At 41.6% G+C, this 11,149-nt stretch overlaps 1 protein-coding gene across 1 annotated transcript; it reads left to right on the top strand.

Moving 5' to 3' along the window:
- The first annotated feature begins 9,339 nt into the window (after positions 1 to 9,339).
- DUSP21 (dual specificity phosphatase 21) lies at positions 9,340 to 10,229 on the top strand. The gene has a single exon (XM_077888014.1). The coding sequence runs from the start codon at positions 9,484 to 9,486 to the stop codon at positions 10,051 to 10,053; it is 570 nt and encodes a 189-aa protein (XP_077744140.1). The 5' UTR covers positions 9,340 to 9,483; the 3' UTR covers positions 10,054 to 10,229.
- The last annotated feature ends 920 nt before the right edge of the window (positions 10,230 to 11,149 follow it).

The raw sequence follows: 11,149 nt of genomic DNA, 5'->3' as shown, positions 1-11,149 counted from the left end.
ACTTGTAATTTAGAATAACTGTAGAGGCCAAGGGCAAGCCACCCCAAAATGTACCACTTTGGCATCTTAATTATTATAAATAAAAGTTAAGAAACAACTAACGCAAAGAGAACGTTCTGTACCCTCCTTCCCCTCCCCCCAGCCCTTGTCTACAGAGAGCAAAAAATAGTTGTTCCACGTGAAAGGTGCCCTCTCTGTACCAGGAGGTAAAGAGACACCCTTATCACCAGAGAGAGGAAATTTAGAGCCCAGAAAGCTGTATAAACAACTCTTATTACTTTTTGCTAATTTACTACCAAACCCCTAACTCTGTTTAGAATTACCAATTGAGGCTCCCAAAGTTCAATTTTTTTGTCCTGTCAATTTCTCACAGATTTATTATCTGTCTAAAAGAAATAAAAATTGCCTACCTTGGCTATTTCTTTAGGCTTGGCTTTCATAATTGGGCCTCCATGCACAGGCAATGAAACTTTGGTTCTTTTCTCCTATTAATCTGTCTCATGTCGATTTAATTCTTAAAGCAGCTGGAAATCCTCGAAGGGTAGAAAGAAAACTTTTTCCTTCCCTACATAACTGACATACCAAAGCAGCATATTTGGAGTTGATGTATTCTGTTGATGTATTGATATACCCCTTTATAACAATAAAGTTGGTAATGGTTAAATAATGTATGGTACATCCATACTATGGAATACCACACAGCCTTTAAAAGAGGATGAGGACAACACAAACAGCCCTCCAAGATATATTGCCAAGTGAAAAAATTGCAGGCTAATATGTAGAGTGTAATTATATAAATATGGTACTTCTTAATTTCCCCAGCATTATTCCTTTATTATCCACCTTTAAACAAATAAATCTCTGCTACTACAACTCATTCTAGAGAATCATGGAGGATGCTTGAAAACAACTCAACTTGGAGCATGCTGCATTGAATTCCCCACAGAAGTGTCTTTCTCAGAAATCAATGTCTAAAAATTGAAGTCTACTGGAGACATTTCTGACTTGAAGCATTTTTTATTTTTCTGAACACACCATCTTAACCCATATGTCTGTCTTTCTTGCCTGGCATTCCCATAGGCCCACTGACCTACAGTTTCATCTCTTCTGGAAGATGACTGCCTTATCTTTTTGTGGTACAAGAGCAATTTTAGGTATGTCGCAAAGCTTATGTTTTACTTTAGACTATCTTAAATATTCTTTTTAACTTTGGTAAAGATGTGTGTGTCTGTGTGTATGCATGGATGTGTGCATGCACACTTGTAAATGCCTGATAAGAAATCTGAAAGGGAACTCATCAATTTTCAGCAGTTACCTCTGAGTAAAGGAATAGGTTTGGTAGGCTACTGAAAGTGGGAATTTCACTTTTTACTCTATAAACTGTATTATTAGATTTAAAATAAAATAAGCATGCCCTTGGGGCGCCTGGTGGCTCAGTCAGTTAAACATCTGGTTTCACCTCAGGTCACGATCACAGGGTCCTGGGATCGAGCCTCACATTGGGATCCCTGCTCAGGGAGGAATCTGCTTCTCCCTCTCCCTCTGCCCCTCCCCCCACTCATGTGTGTGCTCTCTCTCTCTCTCTCTCTCTCTTAAATAAATAAAATCTTAAAAAAAAAATAAACAGGGGCACCTGGGTGGCTCAATCTGTTGAGTGTCTGCCTTCGGCTGGGGTTGTGATCCCAGGGTCTTAGAATTGGGCTCTGCATCCAGTTCCCTGCTCAACAAGGAGTCTGCTTCTCCCTCTGCCTCTCCCTCTTCTTGTGTTTTTCTATCAAATAAACAAATAAAATCTTTAAAAAAATAAAAATAAAGAATAAACATGGCCTTATTTAAATGAGATATAACATATAATATTTTATGCTATGTTTACAATTCCAAGACAATTTAAATCAACCAAACAACTTGTCTGAGGTTTTCAGTAGGATCTAGGCTCTGCTACTTTTCAAGTTAGGTAAGTCTTCCTTGCAAAAGCCTTTGTTCTAGCGATGGACATCTCCATAGGATTGACTATACTACTTCAGATGAATGCTGTGAGTGACAAAATTCTTACTCAAAATGCTTACACAATAAGAGAGTTTATTATCCTACATAATAAAAAGTCTAGAGGTAGGCAGGCTCTGGGGCTGGTCAATAAAGAATCCTGACAGCACCATCAAAGACCCAAGTTCTTTCCACCTCATCACTCTCCCATCTTTAGGATGTTGGCTTTGCCCTCATATTGCAGTCCCCCTTGGCTGCAAGATGGCTGCAGAGATCTGGATATTACAGCCAGAAATGACTATTCTGAGGAAGAAAAGGGAGTTGTTAGTACTACTCTCTTTCTTAGGAGCCAGGAAACCTTTCCCAGAAACCCCCAGGAGACTTCCTTTGCACATCATTTGCCAGAGTTCGGTAAGTTGCCCATACCTAAACAAGGGCAAGAGGAATGGTTTAGATTTCTCAGAATCTGTTCACCTTGCCACTCCAGAAACTGTGAATGGCAGCATATGAAGCATATGATTTTGTGGAGAGCAGTGGGTACCTGAACATCTGGGTTTCTACCGAGAAGTAGACAGGAGGGAGTAGAGGCAGGATGGGAACCTCACACTATCTGCTACAAAGGGCTGGGGCCTCTCAAGCTCATCCAGGTCCAAACTCTACTCCTTGCTTATCTTTCAGGCAGAATCTGATCATCCTTGGGCGTTTCTTGTTTCAGGGAATGGTAGCCTTAGCTACTCCGTTGCCCAACTCGGAAAACAGCAAGTTATCATCATGCTGCTCCTTTCCCTTCCCTCCTAATGTGTTAGAAAATCTTGTTAATTACACCTTCTAAATCACTCTTCATTTTGTCTCTTCTTCTTTTATCCTGCAGCTGCCACTTTTTGCCCCATTCTGTCCTATCACTCACAGAAACCTTTTTACTAGTCTCTTTTGAAAACATATAGTCTTTCTAATTATAAAACTGTTACATACTTATTATATAAATTTCGGGGAAATCCGGAAAATAAAAAGCATCTGTAGTAACATTGCTCAGAGGTAATGACTGTGGATATTTTTGTGTATATCTTTCTTTGCTTTTCTCCATTCACAAATTTACCTACATAAATAAATAGGTATTATTTTGTTTTCTAAATTGAGATTTGTATAGTATTTTTTATTAACAAAAGAGTATGAAATTTCTCCATATCAATAAATATTCTTCTAGGTTATCATTTTAAGAGTTGAATTATATTTTACCTTATGGAAGCTTCCTAATCTAGTTAAACAAATTCTTATTGCTAGATTAGGTTTTCTCCAGTTTTGATATTGTAAGTAATTCTTCCAATGAACATATTGGTGGGTAAATCTCTGCACACATTTATGAGGATTTCCTTAGGACAAATAAATAAATTACCAGCAGGGAAATTGCTAGTTCAAAGCACATGTGCCTTTTTCCTCCATTCATTTTTATGATAAAATATTTTAGGCAATCCTAAAGTCTGCTGGATATGATGATAAATACCTAGGTACCCAGGATCCAGTTTGTCAGACTTTAACATTTTGCCATATTTGCTTCAGATCTATTTTCTTAATGAAATAAAATATTAAAACATACTGAAATGCCTTATCTAGCCCTCCCAGATCCTATTCTTCCCCTGAAGGAATCACTACCCTCAATTTGGTATTTCTGAGTCCCATGCAGGTTTTTCACTTTTACTGTAAATATATATATATATATATAATAAGCGTATATATATATGCATATGCATGTGTGTAAAGATATGTACTGCATACATAGTACATGATACTGTTCTGTTTTAAACTGCATATTGCACTTTTCTCCTGCAACTTGCTCTTTTTGTACAGCATTATACTTTTGAGGCTTATCCAGGTTTAAACATGTAGCTCAAGTTCACTTGTTTTTAATGGCTGTTTGTATAGTGTTCATTATATGACATGCCGTCAGATTTTCATGTCCTTGGTTCACATTATGTCTCCATTCTTTCACCATTATAAACAAATTGCAATAAATATCATTATAAACATCTTCTGGTGTACATAAGCAAGAGTTCCTACCTGGGGTGAAATTGCTGGGGCACAGGGTATGTACATCCTTAGCTTTATGGGGTATTGCCAAATTGGTCTCTAGAGCAGTCATATCACCTTCCCTGCCACCAGCATGGTGAGAGTTTCCATTGCTCTACATCCTCACCACTGTGTGGTTTGCCCGTTGTTCTCTCTCCCATCTCCAACTCCAGAAATGTAAGAAAGTGCCCATTTCTCTGAATCTTGTCACCATGGAATACTATCAGTTTCTCATCTTTGCGAATTTTATAGGCCACAGAAAGAAGGATATGTTGATGACATTAAAAAACATTTTGATTCTTTGTTTTCCTCATTATAAGAAGGGCTCAGGTTATTTTAGGAAACTGAAAGAATGTAGACGAGCTAAAAAAGAAAAGGATAATCACCCCCCTCACTCAAATATAATACTAAAGAATATCTGATGTTTATTGAATTCTTACTATACACCCAGGACTGCTTTAGATACCTAATATTTCCACAAATAGAATTCATAAATGACATCTAATATATATGATAGATATACATGATAAATATACATACGTGTGTATTTCACTTTCATGAAAAAGTACCCACTTTTTTATAAATTGGATTTTTTTTTCACCTAATGAATAAGTCACAATCATTTTCTCATATTACCTGCATTCTGGACTGGAGGGTGTGAAAGACTTGCATATTCATATCCATCATATCCCCTAACTCCAGAAAGTGAGGACCAGACTGAGGCCAGCAGCAAGTCCTAGGGAGCTGCCGGGCTGCTGGCTGAAGATAGCAGTGCAGATGACTCAGCTGCACTAGGAAATGGAATTAACACAGAACAGCTCTGTGCTGGGGACTCAGGGAGGCCAACTCCCACCTCTGCCTTAGGGCCTGCTGCTGGGCACCTGCCCGGACTACCTGTCCATCAGACAACATAGCACGCAACTCCTTTTAGCTAACTTTCCTGTGCCCTCATCCCATGCTCCTTTAGGTTTTCTTACTACCACTGCCCTTTAGTGTAAACATATTACCTACATTCTCAGCCTCTTGTCTTCACTGTCCACCCTCAAAAACACCGAAGTCTCCTGATACTAATTGGGAGGAAGTTCCATATTCCGTTCTCTTCTGTGGCCTGGCCCATGTGTATACTTGAGGAGATGAACTATATTTGGATTTGATCCAGTTTCCATGTTAGAAGAGAGTCGGCAATAGTTGTATAATTGATCACTCGCCTGCCACTTCTCCTGCCATGCTCTGTATGTTCTAGTAATTCTGAGGTGTTGTTTCCTCTCCTCCTGACACCATTTCACACCTTTGTGCCTTTGCATATACTTCTCTTTCTGTCTAGAATGTGTTGCCCTTCTTGTCTGCCAGGAAAACTCGTATTCATCCTTCAAAGTCTATTCCAAATATATCCAACTCAAAGTACCACCTGTTGGTTCACAAACTAGCCCCCATATACGCAGGGCAAGGAAAGGCCAAAGAAAGAAGCAGATCGCTCCAGATCAGTAGGTGGCAGTTTTAATAAACAAGGAAAATTACAAAGTTTATCTAAGAGGGCTGCAAGATGAGTAGATCTCTGCACCCACCCACCAGAACCTTAAAGGTTTATATAGAGGCCTTAACTGGGTACAGCCATATATACTGTCCAGATGGTCTCAACACCACATTACTATCTCAAGCTGTGTCCTGGGGGCAGATTCTAGTGCAGGGAAGGAAGCTGAGTACACATTCCAAGGACAGGGAAGTTGGTGAGGAGCCTCTGATTGCCCAGGTCCGGCTTGCAGGTCAACCAGTAGTTACGTCCTCTTGAAGACTTCCTCCAACACCACCCTACATATTCCTTATTAATTTCAAAGACTGAAAATTACTTTGAACAATTAGAAAGCTAGCTAATTTCACCTTAACCAGGTGGTCAAAATTATCATCATCAACAGGACAAACAGATATCCGATGCCCCCACTGCCATATACCGAGAATGACACATTCTGGTAGCATTCTTGCCAAAAAACATTTCACCTGAATACAACCCTGAAGGAATGATCAAACGCATCCAACTTGGAAGATGCTCTGCAAAACTGGGCTGGGCTCTTCAAAAATGTCAATGTCAGGAAAGACCAAACCAAGCCATACCAAACCAAAGGCTCAGAAACTGTTTAAAATTAAAAGTTGCTGAAGAAGCATGACAAGTGAATGCAATGTGTGATCCTTGATTCCATCCTGGGTCAAAATGGAAAAAACAAAACCAAAAACAAAGAGTTACCTCACCTGCTGGGAGGATCAGTGAATTTTCAATGTGTATTACATATCAAATAATAAAGTTAGGTCAATGTTAAATTTCCTGAGTGTGGTCATTGTATAAGGTTATGTAAGAGAATCTATTTGCCCTTAGGAGATACATGCTCAATGCTGAACAGATTATGTGTTGCTAATCTGCAGTTAACAATCCATGGTTCAGCAAAAAGAAACAAGGAAACAAATAAATATGTGTGTTTGTATATCTAAATAGAAAAAAGGAACATGGTGGTGAAGTATTAATAATAGAAGAATTATAGGTGAAGGGTAAATGGCTCCTCAGTGTTCTATTTTCCCAGCTTTTCTGTAGGTTTGAAATTTTGCAAGACAAAAACTTGGACAGAATAAACAATAAATAATAAAAACAAATGAACAAAAAGTTTTGTTCCAGATCACATTTTCTGTGAAGCCTTTTATGATATCACCTCTACAGCCTCCAGTCCCTGAACACACACACATAAGACAATGAATCCCCCTCTCTTCTGGACTCTTTTATGATTATCTGTCTCTCTGACCAAACTATAAGCTCTTTGATATCTGAACCTGTGTGAGTTGTGTTGAATCTACACAATGCTAGATATTTGGACCTGTGTGTGTCATGTTGAATCTACACAAATGCTAGAACCATACCAGACACTGTAGCTGACATGGATGCTCAGCTGATGCTTTTTTTAGATTAATCAAGTTAAGTCTTGAGGCTTGGATAGGATTCAGTAGGCAGACAGGAGCAAGAAAGGGTTTCCTTTTTTTTTTTTTCTTTTTAAGAAAGGTTTTCCAAGAGAGAGGAATGATGTGAGCAAAGGTAAGGAAGCAGAAATGTATATTTTGTATTTGCCAAGAACATTTGATTTGTTTGGTCTGAACTAAAGATTTATGTGGGTGAAAATGCCAGGCACACAATACATTCTCAATAAAAATTTGGAGAATGAATGAATGAGATTTGAAAGGCAATTTTAGATCAGATTGGAAAGGGCCTTGACTATTGAATTAAGAGATCTGAACTGTAACTAGTTCTTAACATCCAGGGTCTTTTCCCAGTGGCAGGAAGTGAGTGTGTCCTTGGGAAGCCCCTTATATATTTTCTTCCCTAAATAATAAGGAAACGTTGGGGCATCTGGCTGGCTCAGTTGGGGGAACATGGGACTCTTCATCTTGGGGTCATGTGTTCGAGCTCCATATTGGCTGTAAAGATTACTTAAAAATAAATTCTTTTTTAAAAACATAAGGAAAAGTAGAGACAAGTGGGAGTCTGAAAGTCACCTGTTTCCAAATTCAGGAGGAGAAAACATCAATTCCTCATCCACCTAGGAAAGGCCCCATTATGGAGTTTTAAGACATCCAACATCCCTCAGAAAGAAAGGGCATCACAGAATATTGGTTGAAAGAATAAATAAATGCACCTATTTAATATGAATCATGCTTGTCCTTAAGAATAGTGTATGACATTATTTTGGTTAATTTGACTACATTTTTAAAGTTTAAGAAGCTGGGGTGCCTGGGTGGCTCAGTCAGTTAAGCGGCTGCCTTTGGCTTGGGTCATGATCCTGCGGTCCTGGGATTCCTGCTGAGTGGGGAGTCTGCTTCTCCCTCTGCCCTTCACCCTGCTCATGCTCTCTCTCTCTCTCTCTCTCAAATACATAATAAAATCTTTTTAAAAATTAAGTTTGAGAAGCTTAACTAGACTCTAATACTCTTTCGGGGGTTCCACATCATTCCATAGATTTACAAAGCTCCTCATGAGGCCATATCTTAAATGTTAGGCTAAATCCTTTTCAATAATTTTAGCCCGTTGAAGCGTTCATATTTACTTAATGTTTGTGTTCTGTTTTCTTCCAGATAGATTTGTGGGGACTGACAATTTAATTAATGCAAAATAATCTGATGATTCCAATCAAGAAAAAGAAAAATGTGTTGTCTTTTGAGGTTATCATTCCCTTGACCATTCATAAACAGGCTGGCATCTATTTTGTCCTTGCCATAGTCACAGCACACCACAAAAATCTTAGCTGAGAGGAAATGCAAATCTCAGGTAGCATTTTAAATATCTATTTTTGGCCCAATTACGAGGTAGCATGGAGTTGTTCCAGAATTTTTAACATTACCGGGGAGAGACGGTGGCCGTTAAAATAACTTGCAGTTTACAAAAGCATGTGGACATTCTCTTTGAAGAAATTAGACAAGATAATTTGAGCTGTTGTCTCCCAGGTAATGAAGTAGAATCAGATGACAAATCATTTGGGCCATGTGCACAAATGGATGGTGACACAGCTAAATTAGTCCAAACTGCCCACCCCAGGCCAACTTCATGAGAGTTCAAGGGCTATTTATGAGTTAGCAATATTCTTATAACCAGTTCTGATGTGTTTTGCAAGCAGTAGCATAATTCTATGGCTACAATCGACAAAGAAGTATATGGAGAGGGACACCTGGGTGGCTCAGTGGTTGAGAGCCTGCCTTTGGCTCAGGGCATGTTCCGGGGTCCTGGGATCGAGTCCTATGTGGGGCTCCCTGCCTAGAGGTTGCTTCTCTCTCTGCCTGTGTCTCTCCCGATCTCTCTCTCTCTCTCCCCTTCATGAATAAATAAATAAAATCTTAAAAAAATAAAAAGAAGTATCTGGACAGCCCACCAAACCCAGCCAAACCCATATCTCACTTCAGTTGTATAGAGATGAACATATGGTCTGAGCCAAATGCTGTTCCCCAGCTTGAAATATGATATTGCTACTTTGTAGAAAAAGTCCGGGCCGGTTCCTCCCTAATCAAATAGAAGCGTTCATAGATACTGTGTTCAGTGTGATCCAACAATTGAAGCACACACTAGATATCTTGTAATAAAATGTTTTAAAATGTCGAGCAGATAAGAATTAGGGCTTAGAAAATGAACGACTGTGAAGAGAGATAAAAGGAGATCTGGGGTTTCTCTGAAGACCTGGCTTGGTGGCCAAATCCTCCCTGTGGCAAGTTGCCCCTGCCATGGAAACCAAGTGGGCTGGGCAATAGGGGGATTGTGACGCCTGGGGGCGGGGAGGGGGTGGTGGCCAGTGACTGGTCTTCTGTACCCCAGACCCTCGCTTGAGACTTCACAGAGCTGCCACCTTCACAACTCGCCCGCGAGAGCGGTGCCCTGAACCGTTCCGGAGAAAAAGACCGCTGGCCACCACCTTGATGACAACACCTCCGTGCCTCCTCCCGGCTCAGGCTGTCCGGCAGCCGTCGATCCATGGCCTCTCCCAGATCACCAGCAGCCTGTACATCAGCAACGGTGTAGCGGCGAACAACAAACTCATGCTGTCCAGCAACCACATCACCACGGTCATCAACGTCTCCGTGGAAGTGGTCAACACCTTTTATGAAGACATCCAATACGTACAGGTGCCCGTGGCCGATGCTCCGAGCTCACGACTCTACGACTTCTTCGACCCGATTGCTGATCACATCCACGGCGTGGAGATGCAGCAGGGCCGCACGCTGCTGCACTGCGCTGCTGGGGTGAGCCGCTCGGCCGCGCTCTGCCTGGCCTACCTCATGAAGTACCACGCCATGTCGCTGCTGGACGCCCACGCGTGGGCCAAGTCGTGCCGCCCCATCATCAGACCCAACAACGGCTTTTGGGAACAACTCATCCAGTACGAGTTCAAGCTGTTCAGCAAGAACACCGTGCACATGATCAACTCCCCAGTAGGCGTGATCCCCGACGTCTACGAGAAAGAGATCCGCTTGATGATGCCGATGTGAACAGCGCCCGACACCCGCTGAAGATCCTACACCAACACCGAACCCGAACGTTAAAGTTTTGTTGGCAAAGAAAACTAGATGCCTTTAGAAGGGCGAGCAGAAAAAGAAAAGGGGGGCAGTTGGACTTTTGAGCTTAGTGAGTTTTATCTTTAAAGAATAAAATTCATTAGATGTAACGGTGACGGTGTTTCTTATCCCCTGAGCGGCGGGTCATGGCTGCCCCAGCCCGGCCAGAGAGGAGGGGGATGGGGTGGGGGTGGGGGGCTGAAGGTGGTGCCCACCTCGGATGGACATGTATCCTGGGCCCTGCCCTAGGCTGAATAACCCAGGCCTCAGTCCCGCCCAGCCCTCCTGAGGGATCCACCTGGCTCTTCACAACCCAAAGTCAGAGCCTTAGCATCATGGCATGGCCTGGATTTCTCATAGTGCCAACCTCTGGTGAGTGGCCTTCAACTGGGGTATTCTGGGAGCCCTAGGGGAGCCTCAAGCCACCCCTGCCCCTACCTTCAACAGCAGTGGCCCAACTCTGGGTTTCTAGATTGGATTTGCATGGAAATTCATTTTCCAACCGAGACACCTGCACCCCGATGTTTATAGCAGCAGTGTCCACAATAGCCAAACTGTGGAAGAGCCTCGGTGTCCATCAACAGATGACTGGATAAAGAGGCTGTGGTCTATGTATACAATGGAATATTCCTCAGCCATTAGAAACACACCCATTTGCTTGATGTGCAGGGAACTGGAGGGTATTATGCTGAGTGAAGTAACTCAATCGGAGGAGGACAAACACTATATGGTCTCATTCATTCGGGGAATATAAAACCTACTGAAAGGGAATAAAGGGGAAAGGAGAGAAAATGAGTGGGAAATATCAGAGAGGGTGACAGAACATGAGAGACTCCTAACTCTGGGAAACAAACAAGGGGTAGTGGAAGGGGAGGTGGGTGGAGGGATGGGGTGACCGGGTGACGGGCTCTGAGGGGAGCACTTGACGGGATGAGCACCGGGTGTTATACTAGATGTGGGCAAATCAAACTCCAATAAAAAATATACAAAAAAAAAAGAAACTCATTTTCCAAAACCCCATTCCACTCTA

This window comes from Canis aureus, chromosome X (assembly GCF_053574225.1).
Source record: "Canis aureus isolate CA01 chromosome X, VMU_Caureus_v.1.0, whole genome shotgun sequence".
In the NCBI taxonomy this organism is placed as follows: Eukaryota; Metazoa; Chordata; class Mammalia; order Carnivora; family Canidae; genus Canis; species Canis aureus.
The sequence above is the reverse complement of the archived record's forward strand: the minus strand, read 5'-3'. Positions and strand labels throughout refer to the sequence as shown.